The sequence below is a fragment of the Nematostella vectensis genome, chromosome 2, assembly GCF_932526225.1.
Source record: "Nematostella vectensis chromosome 2, jaNemVect1.1, whole genome shotgun sequence".
In the NCBI taxonomy this organism is placed as follows: Eukaryota; Metazoa; Cnidaria; class Anthozoa; order Actiniaria; family Edwardsiidae; genus Nematostella; species Nematostella vectensis.
This window is the reverse complement of record NC_064035.1, coordinates 12,010,518-12,029,565: the sequence shown is the minus strand read 5'-3', so window position 1 is coordinate 12,029,565 and position 19,048 is coordinate 12,010,518. Positions and strand designations below refer to the sequence as shown.

Below are 19,048 nucleotides of genomic sequence, written 5' to 3'. Positions count from 1 at the left end.
GTCTGACGCTGGATTCGGTTGGCGATACTGGCTACCTTGCTACCGAGCCTTGGAACATGGATGGGATGCTGAAGTCTTTCATACAAAGTGCGACCTCAAAGGACCCCTTCTTGCTATAGCACGGAAGTACTCTCACGTTTTTGGCGCTTTTTTCGACACTGGCATCAACGGTAAAAAAAATGCGTTGTTATGAAAACCTAGACTTTCATCGCTTTTTGTGGGGAACTCACTGGGTTCGAAATCTCCACCGGGTCAGCTAATTTTTATTTACCGCAGATCATTCGGCGTCGGGTCGGGTAAGAAAGAACTGTTCGGGTTGATTTAGAATTTTCGCCGGGTGCCGGGGAGGCTAAAAACTCGTCGGATAGGCCGAAAATTTCCGTGAGGTCGGGCTTCGCCGGGTCTGTTATAATGGGGTGTATACTCATGTCTAAATTTGAATGTCGTTTGTTTCAGATACCGGAGCCTCCAATAATTTAGCTGAAGGGCGCCCGACTACTTCGTCCACAAGTGTTTCAGAACATTCACCTAAACTCGCAGTGGATGGAAGTATTGACTCTTTCTTTAGTACGGCGGATGCAGACCCCAGCCCGTGGTTTAAAGTTGAACTCTTTACAGAGTTTCTTGTTCACAGGATTTTCATCCGAAATAGAATGGACTGTTGTAGGGAGAGGCTGGAAGGTTTTGAAATCCGCATTGGTAGCGATGTTGATCATTTCAACAATCCTAGATGTGGAGGCTTGCGCACCATGAATCAGATTGAAAGCGCCACCTTCTATTGCGCGCCTCCACTGCTCGGGAGGTACGTCAGCGTGAGCAAGAATACCCCGCAGCTGCACTTCTCCACCATCAACGTATTCGGTGCGTACTTTTATTCCACGCTCCAACAGAGCTGAAGCATGCCTCGAAATATTGTGTGTGTGTGTGGGGGGGGGGGGGGGGGGGGGGGTTGTGAGGGGGGAGGGGGAGGGTGTTCTCAGTCCTCCACCTTCTCTACGGCCCTGGCTCTAAAGACAAAGCGTGCCCAGCAGTCGTTCGTGATAAATGTGGCCAAGGTGGCCCAATTTGTAGCGCGTCCACGTATTGGGCCTCTCATTTTTGCTGAAACGGGTTCGATCCTAGGTAGAGACATGGGGACTATCTTTCTGTTTCTCGGCCTTAATACTATTAGGATTTTGAAAGCCGCACTGTTACCAGTTTTCTACCGGAGGGCCGACGGAAACCTCAACCGACAAGAGACTTCCAATCGACACACTGCTTTTACAAGTTTGAAACATTTTTCGCGTTTTCCGTTAAAAATCAACGGAGATTGTTACGTAATCGACCGGAAGTAAACTGGTGACAACACGCCTTTAATTAAAGCCGCATTGTCACCAGTTTACTTCCGGTCTATTACGTAACACAATCTCCGATGATTTTTAACGGAAAACGCGAAAAATATTTCAAAATATTGAAAGCGGTTTGTCTATTGCAAGTTTCTTCGAGGATGTGATTGATAATTTAGAGCGGATGGCATGTAAATATCTCGGATTCTAATAGATTCTTTTGTCTTTTAACGGTCACCAGTTTACTTCCGGTCTATTACGTAACACAATCTCCGATGATTTTTAACGAAAAACGCGAAAAATATTTCAAAATATTGAAAGCGGTTTGTCTATTGCAAGTTTCTTCGAGGATGTGATTGATAATTTAGAGCGGATGGCATGTAAATATCTCGGATTCTAATAGATTCTTTTGTCTTTTAACGGTCGATGTTTCCGTCGGACCTCCGGAAGTGAACTGGTGACAATGCGGCTTTAAGTGCCTCATATCAAAGCAATAAACAGGCCCTTTTGGTATACCGTCATCTTCGATGTACGTCATCGTCTTCAATATCCGTTTCCAACGGAGAATCAATGTATCCAAGAGACCATGATATAAGAGAACGAATCCCCGTGGCCCATGATGTCGTTCATGAAAGCTATTTTTAGATTGCGCGAGCTTGTCAATCATAGCATTCATATATGGTTCGTCGCGCCATATTTGGTTATTGGCACCGCGAACTACTACAATTTCACAACAATTTTTTTCCCGCTGCACTTCTTTACTTCGTTCGATACCTGTTTTTATCCTTTTAGCTGCTCCTGATCACAATACTACTCGTAGGGTGGTGTCGTAATATCTGTTAAGTTATCTAATTTTAAGTGATCTAAATGTTATATTAATAATTGAACGGGAAGACGTCGAGGAGACGGCGAATTTGGAGTTCATTCAAGATGCATCAGGCTGACTCATACAAAGTTCTTTTTTTTCTGCAATTCGGTGAGATAGAATACCTAGGCATTCTCAGAGTCTATGTTATGTATTTTAATACAAGAAGGCCTTTATTTTTCTTTGATTTACAATATTTTTAGATTAATGAACTTCAATTCTTAACGCAATAAATGTTCAGAAATCATGTCATTCAAGAAACCATTGTCACTGGAATAAGATTTACTCCATTATAAAGACTTTTATTTGTGAAATACCTGTCTTAATAACCACAATATCGGTGTGAATGTAATGGTATTAAGTTCTGAATGTATCTTTTTCATTGAAGGGGAATTGGAAGAGAAATGTGTGGTTTAAACACATATTTATGATTGATTGTTGTTTTATAATTTGCGAATCAGCAGTGAAAACTTTTACTGGAGAAGTTGATCCCCGAGCAAAAAATCACGCACTCTATGCATTTCAATGTCCCAGAAACAATTGATTGGATCCAGCGTACTCTATGGAAGATCATTTTCACAGCGTTCGTAAAAAAGGAAGGTATTTTCGGTCAAAAAGATTTCCAAAACATTCTTTGCCGGTTCACATCGCTCAAGATTTGATCGCGTGTAAGACACGTGTTGCTAGGATACGTGAGCGTACCTAAAAATGCCTGCTTGTTCTAAAAATAGCTTTCACGGACTACATCATTGGAACATACCCTAATACGGGGGATCCGTACTTTTACATCATGGTCTCTTGATGTATCGTAATCCGCTCGCTTCAGGGGTTTCAAATAATAAATCTAATGAATTTTGATTTAAAACAAGTCAACGTCTGGTTTGAAAAGACTGAGATATTGCAGATTATCCACAACGACTCTTGGATTTTTAAAGCGCAACCTAATATAAAGGAAGACTATCCTACCAGTGAGGCTAACTTAATAAACGTCGTATTATCCATGAGCCGTATCCAATGCAAATGCATGCGAGTGAAGATAAAACAATTTTTTTGTGTTTGTGATTATCTCTACAATAAACTTTTAAAATAGATTGTCTTTATGTTATTCCCTATCATTGTTATCATAGTTCTCCTGCCTACTATCCACTTGTTAATAAATAACAATATCAGCTAACTGAGCTTGTTCGTGAGCCAGGTTACCCTCCAATGCCATCTCAGCGAGCTTTCATATTTGCGCCCAGCCAAAACATACCGGAAGCTTATCAACTCAAGCTTGGTATCAAAGACAATATGACGCATGTAGCGGCCTTCTACAGTAAAAGCGGTAAGAGTGAATATGTTGTTGCTACGGATATACGTACTCGACAATAAATGCGCTCCAGGTCTCGGCGCGGTGAATTTTGGGATCGTTAGGGACACAGGCACTATTTTTTTTTCTGCTTTTTCAGAAAAATCGAAACAAACCTACATGGCCTTCGAAAAGTTCTCAAACCACAAATTAAACTCTCGTCTTTGTAGGCAAAATTATTGCAAATGATTTTGATTACTTTTTCTTATATCTTCAGTCATGGCTCATTACATACGCTTCTTTCTCTCGAAAACCTGCATCGTGCGAACTGAAATTCAATTTTATTGTCTTTATTCTGAGAATTTAGAAATACCCCTAGCCAAAATCCTGTACCAGTTTCTGGCTACACACTAGTGCCCATCCCTAGCTACACATCTAGTGCCCATCCCTAGCTACACACCTAGTGCTCATGCCTAGCTACACATCTAGTGCCCATCCCTAGCTACACACCTACTGCCCATCTCTAGCTACACAAGTAGTGCCCATCCCTAGCTACACACCTAGTGCCCATCCCTAGCTACACACCTAGTGCCCATCCATAGCTACACACCTAGTACCCATCCCTAGCTACACACCTAGTGCCCTTCCATGGTTACACACCTGGCGCCCATCCCTAGCTACACACCTAGTGCCCATCCCTAGCTACACACCTAGTGCCCATCCCTAGCTACACACCTAGTGCCCATCCCTAGCTACACACCTAGTGCCCCTCCCTAGCTACACACCTAGTGCCCACCCCTAGCTACACACCTAGTGCCCATACCTAGCTACACACCTACTGCCCATCCCTAGCTACACACCTAGTGCCCATCCCAAGCTACACACCTAGTGCCTACCCCTTGCTTGCTACACACCTAGTGCCCATCCCAAGCTACACACCTAGTGCCCATCCCTAGCTACACATCTAGTGCCCATCCCTAGCTACACATCTAGTTCCCGTACCTAGCTACACACCTAGTGCCCATCCCTAGCTACACATCTAGTTCCCGTACCTAGCTACACACCTAGTGCCCGCCCTTTGCTTGCTACACATCTAGTGCCAATCCCTAGCTACACACCAAGTGCCCACCCTTAGCTACACACCTAGTGCCCATCCCTAGCTACACACCTAGTGCCCATCCCTAGCTACACACCTAGTGCCCATCCCTAGCTACACATCTAGTGCCAATCCCTAGCTACACACCTAGTGCCCATCCCAAGCTACACACCTAGTGCCCGTACCTAGCTACACACCTAGTGCCCATCCCTAGCTACACACCTAGTGCCCATCCCTAGCTACACATCTAGTGCCCATCCCTAGCTACACACCTAGTGCCCATCCCTAGCTACACACCTAGTGCCCATCCCTAGCTACACACCTAGTGCCCATCCCTAGCTACACACCTAGTGCCCATCCCTAGCTACACATCTAGTGCCCATCCCTAGCTACACACCTAGTGCCCATCCCTAGCTACACACCTAGTGCCCATCCCTAGCTACACATCTAGTGTCCACCCCTAGCTACACACCTAGTGCCCATCCCTAGCTACACACCTAGTGCCCATCCTTAGCTACACACCTAGTGTCCACCCCTAGCTACACACCTAGTGCCCCTCCCTAGCTACACACCTAGTGCCCATCCCTAGCTACACACCTAGTGCCCATCCCTAGCTACACACCTAGTGCCCATCCCTAGCTACACACCTAGTGCCCATCCCTAGCTACAAACCTAGTGCCCGTACCTAGCTACACATCTAGTGGCCATCCCTAGCTACACACCTAGTGCCCATCCCTAGCTACACATCTAGTGGCCATCCCTAGCTTGCTACACACCTAGTGCCCGCCCTTTGCTTGCTACACATCTAGTGCCAATCCCTAGCTACACACCAAGTGCCCACCCTTAGCTACACACCTAGTGCCCATCCCTAGCTACACACCTAGTGCCCATCCCTAGCTACACACCTAGTGCCCATCCCTAGCTACACACCTAGTGCCCATCCCTAGCTACACATCTAGTGCCAATCCCTAGCTACACATCTAGTGCCCATCCCTAGCTACACACCTACTGCCCATCCCTAGCTACACACCTAGTGCCCGTACCTAGCTACACATCTAGTGGCCATCCCTAGCTACACACCTAGTGCCCATCCCTAGCTACACACCTAGTGCCCATCCCTAGCTACACACCTAGTGCCCATCCCTAGCTACACACCTAGTGCCCATCCCTAGCTACACACCTAGTGCCCATCCCTAGCTACACACCTACTGCCCATCTCTAGCTACACACCTAGTGCCCATCCCTAGCTACACACCTAGTGCCTAGCCCTTGCTTGCTACACACCTAGTGCCCATCCCTAGCTTGCTACACACCTAGTGCCCATCCCTAGCTACACACCTAGTGCCCATCCCTAGCTACACACCTAGTGCCCATCCCTAGCTATACACCTAGTGCCCATCCCTAGCTACACACCTAGTGCCCATCCCTAGCTACACACCTAGTGCCCATCCCTAGCTACACACCTAGTGCCCATCCCTAGCTACACACCTAGTGCCCATCTCTAGCTACACACCTAGTGCCCATCCCTAGCTATACACCTAGTGCCCATCCCTAGCTACACACCTAGTGCCCATCCCTAGCTTCACACCTAGTGCCAATCCCTAGCTACACACCTAGTGCCCATCCCTAGCTACACATCTAGTGGCCATCCCTAGCTACACACCTAGTGCCCATCCCTAGCTACACATCTAGTGCCCATCCCTAGCTACACATCTAGTTCCCGTACCTAGCTACACACCAAGTGCCCGTACCTAGCTTGCTTCACACCTAGTGCCCACCCCTAGCTACACACCTAGTGCCCGCCCCTAGCTTGCTTCACACCTAGTGCCCACCCCTAGCTACACACCTAGTGCCTGTACCTAGCTACACACCTAGTGCCCGCCCCTAGCTACACACGTAGTGCCCATCCCTAGCTACACACCTAGTGCCCATCCCTAGCTACACACCTAGTGCCCATCCCTAGCTACACATCTAGTGCCCATCCCTAGCTACACATCTAGTGCCCGTACCTAGCTACACACCTAGTCCCACCCCTAGCTTCACACCTAGTGCCCATCCCTAGCTACACACCTAGTGCCAATCCCTAGCTACACACCTAGTGCCTATCCCTAGCTACACACCTAGTGCCCACCCCTTGCTTGCTACAAACCTAGTGCCTACCCCTTGCTTGCTACACACCTAGTGCCCACCCCTTGCTTGCTACAAACCTAGTGCCTACCCCTTGCTTGCTACACACCTAGTGCCCACCCCTTGCTTGCTACACACCTAGTGCCCATCCCTAGCTACACACCAAGTGCCCATCCCTAGCTACACATCTAGTGCCCATCCCTAGCTACACATCTAGTGCCCATCCCTAGCTTCACACCTAGTGCCAATCCCTAGCTACACACCTAGTGCCCATCCCTAGCTACACACCTAGTGCCCATCCCTAGCTACACACCTAGTGCCCATCCCTAGCTACACATCTAGTGCCCATCCCTAGCTACACATCTAGTGCCCGTACCTAGCTACACACCTAGTCCCACCCCTAGCTTCACACCTAGTGCCCATCCCTAGCTACACACCTAGTGCCAATCCCTAGCTACACACCTAGTGCCTATCCCTAGCTACACACCTAGTGCCCATCCCTAGCTACACACCTAGTGCCAATCCCTAGCTACACACCTAGTGCCCATCCCTAGCTACACATCTAGTGCCCATCCCTAGCTACACATCTAGTGCCCATCCCTAGCTTCACACCTAGTGCCAATCCATAGCTACACACCTAGTGCCCATCCCTAGCTACACATCTAGTGCCCATCCCTAGCTACACATCTAGTGCCCATCCCTAGCTTCACACCTAGTGCCAATCCCTAGCTACACACCTAGTGCCCATCCCTAGCTACACACCTAGTGCCCATCCCTAGCTACACACCTAGTGCCCATCCCTAGCTACACACCAAGTGCCCACCCTTAGCTACACATCTAGTGCCCATCCCTAGCTACACACCTAGTGCCCATCCCTAGCTACACATCTAGTGTCCACCCCTAGCTACACACCTAGTGCCCATCCCTAGCTACACACCTAGTGCCCATCCTTAGCTACACACCTAGTGTCCACCCCTAGCTACACACCTAGTGCCCCTCCCTAGCTACACACCTAGTGCCCATCCCTAGCTACACACCTAGTGCCCATCTCTAGCTACACACCTAGTGCCCATCCCTAGCTACACACCTAGTGCCCATCCCTAGCTACAAACCTAGTGCCCGTACCTAGCTACACATCTAGTGGCCATCCCTAGCTACACACCTAGTGCCCATCCCTAGCTACACATCTAGTGGCCATCCCTAGCTTGCTACACACCTAGTGCCCGCCCTTTGCTTGCTACACATCTAGTGCCAATCCCTAGCTACACACCAAGTGCCCACCCTTAGCTACACACCTAGTGCCCATCCCTAGCTACACACCTAGTGCCCATCCCTAGCTACACACCTAGTGCCCATCCCTAGCTACACACCTAGTGCCCATCCCTAGCTACACATCTAGTGCCAATCCCTAGCTACACATCTAGTGCCCATCCCTAGCTACACACCTACTGCCCATCCCTAGCTACACACCTAGTGCCCGTACCTAGCTACACATCTAGTGGCCATCCCTAGCTACACACCTAGTGCCCATCCCTAGCTACACACCTAGTGCCCATCCCTAGCTACACACCTAGTGCCCATCCCTAGCTACACACCTAGTGCCCATCCCTAGCTACACACCTAGTGCCCATCCCTAGCTACACACCTACTGCCCATCTCTAGCTACACACCTAGTGCCCATCCCTAGCTACACACCTAGTGCCTAGCCCTTGCTTGCTACACACCTAGTGCCCATCCCTAGCTTGCTACACACCTAGTGCCCATCCCTAGCTACACACCTAGTGCCCATCCCTAGCTACACACCTAGTGCCCATCCCTAGCTATACACCTAGTGCCCATCCCTAGCTACACACCTAGTGCCCATCCCTAGCTACACACCTAGTGCCCATCCCTAGCTACACACCTAGTGCCCATCCCTAGCTACACACCTAGTGCCCATCTCTAGCTACACACCTAGTGCCCATCCCTAGCTATACACCTAGTGCCCATCCCTAGCTACACACCTAGTGCCCATCCCTAGCTTCACACCTAGTGCCAATCCCTAGCTACACACCTAGTGCCCATCCCTAGCTACACATCTAGTGGCCATCCCTAGCTACACACCTAGTGCCCATCCCTAGCTACACATCTAGTGCCCATCCCTAGCTACACATCTAGTTCCCGTACCTAGCTACACACCAAGTGCCCGTACCTAGCTTGCTTCACACCTAGTGCCCACCCCTAGCTACACACCTAGTGCCCGCCCCTAGCTTGCTTCACACCTAGTGCCCACCCCTAGCTACACACCTAGTGCCTGTACCTAGCTACACACCTAGTGCCCGCCCCTAGCTACACACGTAGTGCCCATCCCTAGCTACACACCTAGTGCCCATCCCTAGCTACACACCTAGTGCCCATCCCTAGCTACACATCTAGTGCCCATCCCTAGCTACACATCTAGTGCCCGTACCTAGCTACACACCTAGTCCCACCCCTAGCTTCACACCTAGTGCCCATCCCTAGCTACACACCTAGTGCCAATCCCTAGCTACACACCTAGTGCCTATCCCTAGCTACACACCTAGTGCCCACCCCTTGCTTGCTACAAACCTAGTGCCTACCCCTTGCTTGCTACACACCTAGTGCCCACCCCTTGCTTGCTACAAACCTAGTGCCTACCCCTTGCTTGCTACACACCTAGTGCCCACCCCTTGCTTGCTACACACCTAGTGCCCATCCCTAGCTACACACCAAGTGCCCATCCCTAGCTACACATCTAGTGCCCATCCCTAGCTACACATCTAGTGCCCATCCCTAGCTTCACACCTAGTGCCAATCCCTAGCTACACACCTAGTGCCCATCCCTAGCTACACACCTAGTGCCCATCCCTAGCTACACACCTAGTGCCCATCCCTAGCTACACATCTAGTGCCCATCCCTAGCTACACATCTAGTGCCCGTACCTAGCTACACACCTAGTCCCACCCCTAGCTTCACACCTAGTGCCCATCCCTAGCTACACACCTAGTGCCAATCCCTAGCTACACACCTAGTGCCTATCCCTAGCTACACACCTAGTGCCCATCCCTAGCTACACACCTAGTGCCAATCCCTAGCTACACACCTAGTGCCCATCCCTAGCTACACATCTAGTGCCCATCCCTAGCTACACATCTAGTGCCCATCCCTAGCTTCACACCTAGTGCCAATCCATAGCTACACACCTAGTGCCCATCCCTAGCTACACATCTAGTGCCCATCCCTAGCTACACATCTAGTGCCCATCCCTAGCTTCACACCTAGTGCCAATCCCTAGCTACACACCTAGTGCCCATCCCTAGCTACACACCTAGTGCCCATCCCTAGCTACACACCTAGTGCCCATCCCTAGCTACACACCAAGTGCCCACCCTTAGCTACACATCTAGTGCCCATCCCTAGCTACACACCTAGTGCCCATCCCTAGCTACACATCTAGTGTCCACCCCTAGCTACACACCTAGTGCCCATCCCTAGCTACACACCTAGTGCCCATCCTTAGCTACACACCTAGTGTCCACCCCTAGCTACACACCTAGTGCCCCTCCCTAGCTACACACCTAGTGCCCATCCCTAGCTACACACCTAGTGCCCATCTCTAGCTACACACCTAGTGCCCATCCCTAGCTACACACCTAGTGCCCATCCCTAGCTACAAACCTAGTGCCCGTACCTAGCTACACATCTAGTGGCCATCCCTAGCTACACACCTAGTGCCCATCCCTAGCTACACATCTAGTGGCCATCCCTAGCTTGCTACACACCTAGTGCCCGCCCTTTGCTTGCTACACATCTAGTGCCAATCCCTAGCTACACACCAAGTGCCCACCCTTAGCTACACACCTAGTGCCCATCCCTAGCTACACACCTAGTGCCCATCCCTAGCTACACACCTAGTGCCCATCCCTAGCTACACACCTAGTGCCCATCCCTAGCTACACATCTAGTGCCAATCCCTAGCTACACATCTAGTGCCCATCCCTAGCTACACACCTACTGCCCATCCCTAGCTACACACCTAGTGCCCGTACCTAGCTACACATCTAGTGGCCATCCCTAGCTACACACCTAGTGCCCATCCCTAGCTACACACCTAGTGCCCATCCCTAGCTACACACCTAGTGCCCATCCCTAGCTACACACCTAGTGCCCATCCCTAGCTACACACCTAGTGCCCATCCCTAGCTACACACCTACTGCCCATCTCTAGCTACACACCTAGTGCCCATCCCTAGCTACACACCTAGTGCCTAGCCCTTGCTTGCTACACACCTAGTGCCCATCCCTAGCTTGCTACACACCTAGTGCCCATCCCTAGCTACACACCTAGTGCCCATCCCTAGCTACACACCTAGTGCCCATCCCTAGCTATACACCTAGTGCCCATCCCTAGCTACACACCTAGTGCCCATCCCTAGCTACACACCTAGTGCCCATCCCTAGCTACACACCTAGTGCCCATCCCTAGCTACACACCTAGTGCCCATCTCTAGCTACACACCTAGTGCCCATCCCTAGCTATACACCTAGTGCCCATCCCTAGCTACACACCTAGTGCCCATCCCTAGCTTCACACCTAGTGCCAATCCCTAGCTACACACCTAGTGCCCATCCCTAGCTACACATCTAGTGGCCATCCCTAGCTACACACCTAGTGCCCATCCCTAGCTACACATCTAGTGCCCATCCCTAGCTACACATCTAGTTCCCGTACCTAGCTACACACCAAGTGCCCGTACCTAGCTTGCTTCACACCTAGTGCCCACCCCTAGCTACACACCTAGTGCCCGCCCCTAGCTTGCTTCACACCTAGTGCCCACCCCTAGCTACACACCTAGTGCCTGTACCTAGCTACACACCTAGTGCCCGCCCCTAGCTACACACGTAGTGCCCATCCCTAGCTACACACCTAGTGCCCATCCCTAGCTACACACCTAGTGCCCATCCCTAGCTACACATCTAGTGCCCATCCCTAGCTACACATCTAGTGCCCGTACCTAGCTACACACCTAGTCCCACCCCTAGCTTCACACCTAGTGCCCATCCCTAGCTACACACCTAGTGCCAATCCCTAGCTACACACCTAGTGCCTATCCCTAGCTACACACCTAGTGCCCACCCCTTGCTTGCTACAAACCTAGTGCCTACCCCTTGCTTGCTACACACCTAGTGCCCACCCCTTGCTTGCTACAAACCTAGTGCCTACCCCTTGCTTGCTACACACCTAGTGCCCACCCCTTGCTTGCTACACACCTAGTGCCCATCCCTAGCTACACACCAAGTGCCCATCCCTAGCTACACATCTAGTGCCCATCCCTAGCTACACATCTAGTGCCCATCCCTAGCTTCACACCTAGTGCCAATCCCTAGCTACACACCTAGTGCCCATCCCTAGCTACACACCTAGTGCCCATCCCTAGCTACACACCTAGTGCCCATCCCTAGCTACACATCTAGTGCCCATCCCTAGCTACACATCTAGTGCCCGTACCTAGCTACACACCTAGTCCCACCCCTAGCTTCACACCTAGTGCCCATCCCTAGCTACACACCTAGTGCCAATCCCTAGCTACACACCTAGTGCCTATCCCTAGCTACACACCTAGTGCCCATCCCTAGCTACACACCTAGTGCCAATTCCTAGCTACACACCTAGTGCCCATCCCTAGCTACACATCTAGTGCCCATCCCTAGCTACACATCTAGTGCCCATCCCTAGCTTCACACCTAGTGCCAATCCATAGCTACACACCTAGTGCCCATCCCTAGCTACACATCTAGTGCCCATCCCTAGCTACACATCTAGTGCCCATCCCTAGCTTCACACCTAGTGCCAATCCCTAGCTACACACCTAGTGCCCATCCCTAGCTACACACCTAGTGCCCATCCCTAGCTACACACCTAGTGCCCATCCCTAGCTACACACCAAGTGCCCACCCTTAGCTACACATCTAGTGCCCGTACCTAGCTACACACCTAGTCCCACCCCTAGCTTCACACCTAGTGCCCATCCCTAGCTACACACCTAGTGCCAATCCCTAGCTACACACCTAGTGCCTATCCCTAGCTACACACCTAGTGCCCATCCCTAGCTACACACCTAGTGCCCATCCCTAGCTACACATCTAGTGCCCATCCCTAGCTACACATCTAGTGCCCATCCCTAGCTACACACCTAGTGCCCACCCCTTGCTTGCTACAAACCTAGTGCCTACCCCTTGCTTGCTACACACCTAGTGCCCATCCCTAGCTACACACTTAGCGACCGCTCCTAGCTACACACCTAGTGCCCATCCCTAGCTACACACCTAGTGCCCATCCCTAGCTACACACCTAGTGCCCCTCCCTAGCTACACACCTAGTGCCCATCCCTAGCTACACACCTAGTGCCCATCCCTAGCTACACACCTAGTGCCCATCCCTAGCTACACAATTGTAGTCATCCCTGGCTACACACCTAGTGCCCTTCCATGGTTACACACCTGGCGCCCATCCCTAGCTATACAATGAACTTTATTTCAGAGGGTTATTATGCAACCTTTATAAAAAGAACTTCATTGCATTGTATTGTATCATATCGTATCGTATTGTATTGTATTGTATTGTATTGTATTGTATTGTATTCGCTTGGCCCTCAGTTTTTCAAGCACTGTTCTGGATATCTTAATATTTATCTTTCAGGTCTCTGGTATGGTATGGGTGATCTGACCATCGATTTGAACAAAAAAGTTGTTATGTCATCTCTCGGCCATTCATACCAGGAGGAGATCAATAACAGCGAGTCAAGTATTTTAGGAGAATCGTCAAATGCCTATAATGTCAGCGACGTAGAAGTTCTGTTCCTTGGTGGTAATCACAGTCTTTAGCTCTGTCACATTACTTGCTTGAACGCCGGTTTCTATAAGAGATGGTTTCGATGGGGCTTGTGCACAATACCTGCAGAAGTTAATTGTTCCTAGTCCAGAAGAACAATGAATTATTTCTCATAATTGAGCCGGTGATCATAGTCGTTTCCCATTCTTTTTGCATTTGGGGGAGAAATCCACGGACGGATGCTGATTTTATCTATTTTGTGCCCTTTTACCAAGGAAATCGAGAAACTACAAAATTCGCCCAATTTTGGCCTGCTCAATTATTTTGCATAGTTTTAAATCTTATACGAGCCAATCACGTTGCGTAATTTAAATCTTATTATCTATGAAGCAATAATGTTGCCTTTTCTTACGTCTGCGCTTTATCCCTACAGACAGCATGTGTGATCCACTTTGTTTGAAAGGCGAATACTGCGATGAACACCTAGGGAAGTGCGTATGTGACGAAAGGCAGAGAGATGTTGAGATGTGTGCCAAGCGAAGAGGTAAGAGAGCGGATAAGCCTTTAAAATCTTAACATTTTACCTTCAAAAATCACTGTTCACTTTTCAGTTGATGATGTAGTTTTTGCAAGTCAATGATTATTCTATTCCCAAGATACATTAGCAACAATTTTCATTGTTTCTTAAACGAAAGCGGAGTTTCAGCTATTTTTTTAACGACCAGTTATTTTTTACAGAACTCCAAGAGCGACTAGATGACTTCTGTCTCTCCAACGTGATGAACTATACTACTTATGCACGCTATGATAGAGATCTTTCCAGAGAGACCAAGAAATGGCATTGTTATAGTGAGGAATCCCTAACTGGGGATCGGCGGCGATACAACATCTCAAAACAGAGCACCTTGTACCATACAAGGAACAAACTCGACGAGATCAGTGACGGTAATTGCACATCCCATTAGGAATAAACAAAAAAAAAAAAAAAATAAAATAAACAAAATGAACAGTCCAGGATGAGATATCCCACGGGTGAGGTCAAGCAAATTATCATTATTCCTCAAAGTTTCCTCAAAGTACTTTAACTTTGTACTTTTTATGAAGGTATCAATAGATAATGAAATATGTTATATTGAAATGAGTCATGGAAAGATTAGGACCCTCTTTTACTTTTTCGTCAACTTTCTTTGTCAACAGAGTACCCAGAGCTTGCTTTGGACAGAATACTACAGAGGGCGTCAGCTTATTGGCCTCTTGATGATCCAAATGACATCAGGGTGTACCACTTAGGAAGTGCCTGGGGCCACGCTTCCGCTGCTAAACGCATAAAAGGAATTAATAATTACGCTTTATCGTTTAATGGGACTGGGGATCCGTTATGGCTGCTCAACAATCCGATTGGGCCTGAGAGTAAACAAAATGTAAAGTGTTTTACGAATATCAAAACTTGCACTTCGGGTCTTAATGTGCTTTTTTGGTTGAGGTATCGGCAAAAACCTGGCCAAGTGTTCTTCTCGACGATGTCCGGAGCCAGTGATCGCGGAATAAGGGTTTATCAGACCACTGAGGTCGGCCAACCTCACGTTGCGGTGTCACTGAAGTACGCAACTAAAAGTATGTCGTATGCGTTTGCTACCGAGGAGTCTATATGGACACATATAGCGGTGACATACCACATAAGTGACGACGTTAAGATTTATCGCAACGGCAAACAAGTAACATCGTTTCTTTTAGAAAACATCATCGAAGAATTCGTTAGTAATATTTCCCCGTCACCTGTAACAATAGGTGAGGTAGGATCTGGTCTTCCGGATGCTGACTTGGATGAGATCATCCTGCTGACAGGCGAGATCCTGGACAGTACCATGATCTCGAATATCTACCGATATTACCAAGGTAAGTGCCGATCTCAAGCTCGTAGCGATCGATGAATATTTTCGATGTGAATTTTAGGGGCATGATAGCTCCGTCTCCCCGCCTTGTGGGTGATCCCTAGGGACCATCATTATACACGATAAACTTTTTCATACATCTTTGTAGCTCAACCCCCTGCCACTTCATCGTGATACAATTTCACTTATAAGCCCCCTTTAAAAAAAATAGGTGCTAGGTGCTCCCTATGGACAACCTATGTGACCAAACACAGGAAAACTGAAACACAAATACCAGGGGGAGGGGGAGGGAACTGGGTGCGTTTTTAAGGCTCCATATTAAAAGTACAAATATACTTTGTAGTCAATAGAAGCCGAGTTCCCCTTACACTCACGGGCCTGAGTACTGAAATTTAAATTTGAGTGGGCGTGTGTGTGTGTGTTACTTTTTCAGGGAAACCTAATCTGTACATCAACTCTTCCATTGTCCATAATGGGAGGGCTTGGGATGTTGAGCTTCTTTATAGAAACAGCACCGAATTTCAGAGATTTTCGAGACAGCTGAATGGCGTGGTTAGTAAGTTCGTCTTTTTGTTTGTACGTCCAACTTTCCAGCACCTGATTCATCCAATCGTCTCTGGTTGTCGATAAAATAAATATAAATAAAATCGAAAAAAAAATTAGAGAACTGACATTGATAACTGAAAATATGTCTGTTTGTTATTTTCAGGTTGCCAGTGTGTACACTAATACATCTGTGATCAAGAAAAGTGAAATTACTAGTACTTGGTTAGTTTTTTTAAGAACTCAAAAAAATTTATGACTGTTATAGATGTCACTGTCACATTCTCGTTTTCTAGGAATAAAGGTGGAAAGCTGGCTTTTCAATTTCTCGTTCGTTACCGCATCTCAAGTTATTCATCTGTAGAGCCGTGGTTTAAAAAACTCAAGTCACTTTCCATTTTTGACGTCACATCTGTTGTCAACGATGGTAGGTTTTTATTCATTTGCTTTAGAGTAATTTCGAAAATTTAAATGGGCCAATCAATTGTCTTCCGGTATCTGCCGCACATCCTTTTGACCAGATTTCTTTAATATGTATTTGCTAACACAAACTATTCGAATTGTGTTTCATTGTACAAATGCTAACAACAAGGGCTTTATTAATTGCGTTACAGTACACACTGCTAACAAGAACTTTTTGGATTGTGTTTTTTGTGATTTTGTACATTATACTTCTAAAACGAGCTCTTTGGTTTGCGTTACATTGTACATTTTATTTATTGCACGAGCTCTTTGGATTGCGTTACATTGTACATTATAGTGCTAACACGGGCTCTTTGGATTGCGTTACATTGTACATTATATTGCTAACACGGGCTCCTTGGATTGCGTTACATTGTACTTTATATTGCTAACACGAGCTCCTTGGATTGCGTTACATTGTACATTATATTGCTAACACGAGCTCCTTGGATTGCGTTACATTGTGTACTTTATATTGCTAACACGAGCTCCTTGGATTGCGTTACATTGTACATTATATTGCTCACTCGAGCTCCTTGGATTGCGTTACATTGTACATTATATTGCTCACTCGAGCTCCTTGGATTGCGTTACATTGTACATTATATTGCTAACTCGAGCTCCTTGGGTTGCGTTACAGTGTACATGACGCCTTTGAATGTGACGGCTGTCAATCACACAGCAACGGCAAGCGCTAACCTGAGCGTTTCCTGGTTACCAGACCAGTCACGAGAGCTTGTTCACGGAATATTTGCCGGATACCACGTGACCTATGAGAATACCGCTGACAGTAATGATAGCGGGATCGTCATGTTGGAGAATGGCATGGTTTCGTTTGTCCTGGAGTTGACGGGGCTGAGAACATACAGCGAATACAAAGTCACTGTACGCGCAGACACTCTAGAGGGCGATGGGGCACCCTGTGTTACTTATGTACACACGGACGATGGAGGTGAGAACCGTCTTTACGCACACTATAAATTTACAAAGCAAGGTTTCACAAAACTCATTGAAATTTAAAATTGCTGTCATCGGTCATCAACCACTGGCGATAGAACCTTAGAAATGTTTAGAATATCGATCCGTTTGACAGTGAAACTTGAAAGATTCCATATCAACTGTTCTTGCATAAAATAAAAACATAGCTTAGAGAGATTTTAAACGGAAAACTCAAGGCTTTCAAAACCACACAGAAGTAAGCTGGATACAGTTTTTCAAGCATAATGTAAAAATGGTTTTCATATTTCTGTACTTTTATTGCCAAAAATGACAGATCCGTTTTTGTGTATCATTGTAAATGGGTCAAACAACATTTGAAAGTAAAGACAGAATTGTATAAATCGGTTAAAAGCTTGTTATTTTAAAATTTTGTTTGGTTCATTTATGGTTCATATATCATATCTCATAATGTTGGTTTTATATACTCTTTGCAGCCCCTCTAGAAGCGCCAAGCGCGTTCGCAGGTCATAACATCTCCTCGACGGCAATCCGGCTTTCCTGGAATCCCATCCCACAGCAATCACTTCAAGGGCCACTCTTGGAATACCGCGTACTGGTCCAATCCTTAAACGGCACCGCAGTCAACCACACGTTCAGCCCTAATAGCACTAGCGAGGATCTAGATTCCCTCACGAAGTTCCATGAATACAGATTTGAGATTTTCGGAATCTCTATCAGGGGGAAACATGGTCCATCCGCTGTCATACACGTCAAGACGGATGAAGACGGTATGTAGAGGGTTGTGATGATGGAAAAGTAGACAGCGAGACATCGATTTATTATTTATGGATCGAAAATTCCATCGTTATGTCGAGGTGATTTCCCTGGTAGTCGTTATGTGAAATATCGTTATGCCATTATCTTTACTTCTCCAATACCTTATTATTACAAAGGTATGGACTATGAGAAAAGCAGGGGGGGGGGGGAGGGTTTGGAGGGTGGTTAAGTTCAGCCAATCAAACTGCGCAAGTTGCACATAGTGAATACTAATATTAACCTATTAACCGAGTGCGCACCATAGAATTTTAAAATTATTATTATGGCCCAAGTTATTGTATAGCCAAAGCAATTGTTGTGTATAGGACATTCATGATACAGTTTTTTAAGAATGTTTCGTGTCAAAGTGTTACGTTGTGTCTGAGCAGGCCGTACGGAGTTCCTCGGTCCATTGGTCTCATCGACCAATGAAAGCACTCGTAGCACCCTAGCTGTATAGAAAGTGATAAATATTGTTTTTTCCCTTAGTCCCCGTAGCAGCTCCGTCCAACGTTCATGGACGCGCCCTGAATTCTACAGCTTTATTCGTCCAGTGGCATGTAGTTCCGGTCGCGCATGTTCTAGGGGTATTTACAGGATATGAGATAGTGTACAGAACATCCGATGGAAGAAGAGAGGGTAGACTTGCTGTACAAGGGCTCTACACGGACATAACGGGTCTGCCCAAGTTCACGATTTATGACGTCATGGTTTCTGTTTGCAACTCTAAGGGCTGTGGCCCGAGTGGTAACGTCACGCTACGCACCGACGAAGATCGTAAGTAGTTAATGGTGTCGGTTGACTAGCGCGTTTTCAAGAGGGGGTGGGTACCAACTCAAAGTGGGGATGGGTACCTATATTC

At 47.6% G+C, this 19,048-nt stretch overlaps 1 protein-coding gene across 2 annotated transcripts in view; it reads left to right on the top strand.

The window, feature by feature from the left end:
- LOC5514077 overlaps window positions 1-19,048 on the top strand; it is a 69,098-nt gene that overhangs the window by 20,437 nt on the left and 29,613 nt on the right. For both annotated transcript variants that reach the window (XM_048721903.1, XM_048721906.1), the window contains exons 22-34: window positions 1-170; window positions 457-861; window positions 3,386-3,514; window positions 13,403-13,570; window positions 13,968-14,078; window positions 14,273-14,479; window positions 14,732-15,430; window positions 15,860-15,978; window positions 16,136-16,194; window positions 16,266-16,396; window positions 17,072-17,383; window positions 17,865-18,158; window positions 18,676-18,963. The exon at window positions 1-170 is cut by the window's left edge and continues 61 nt beyond it. In XM_048721903.1, the coding sequence (XP_048577860.1) occupies window positions 1-170; window positions 457-861; window positions 3,386-3,514; window positions 13,403-13,570; window positions 13,968-14,078; window positions 14,273-14,479; window positions 14,732-15,430; window positions 15,860-15,978; window positions 16,136-16,194; window positions 16,266-16,396; window positions 17,072-17,383; window positions 17,865-18,158; window positions 18,676-18,963 (3,092 nt within the window). The remainder of the gene's footprint in view (window positions 171-456; window positions 862-3,385; window positions 3,515-13,402; window positions 13,571-13,967; window positions 14,079-14,272; window positions 14,480-14,731; window positions 15,431-15,859; window positions 15,979-16,135; window positions 16,195-16,265; window positions 16,397-17,071; window positions 17,384-17,864; window positions 18,159-18,675; window positions 18,964-19,048) is intronic.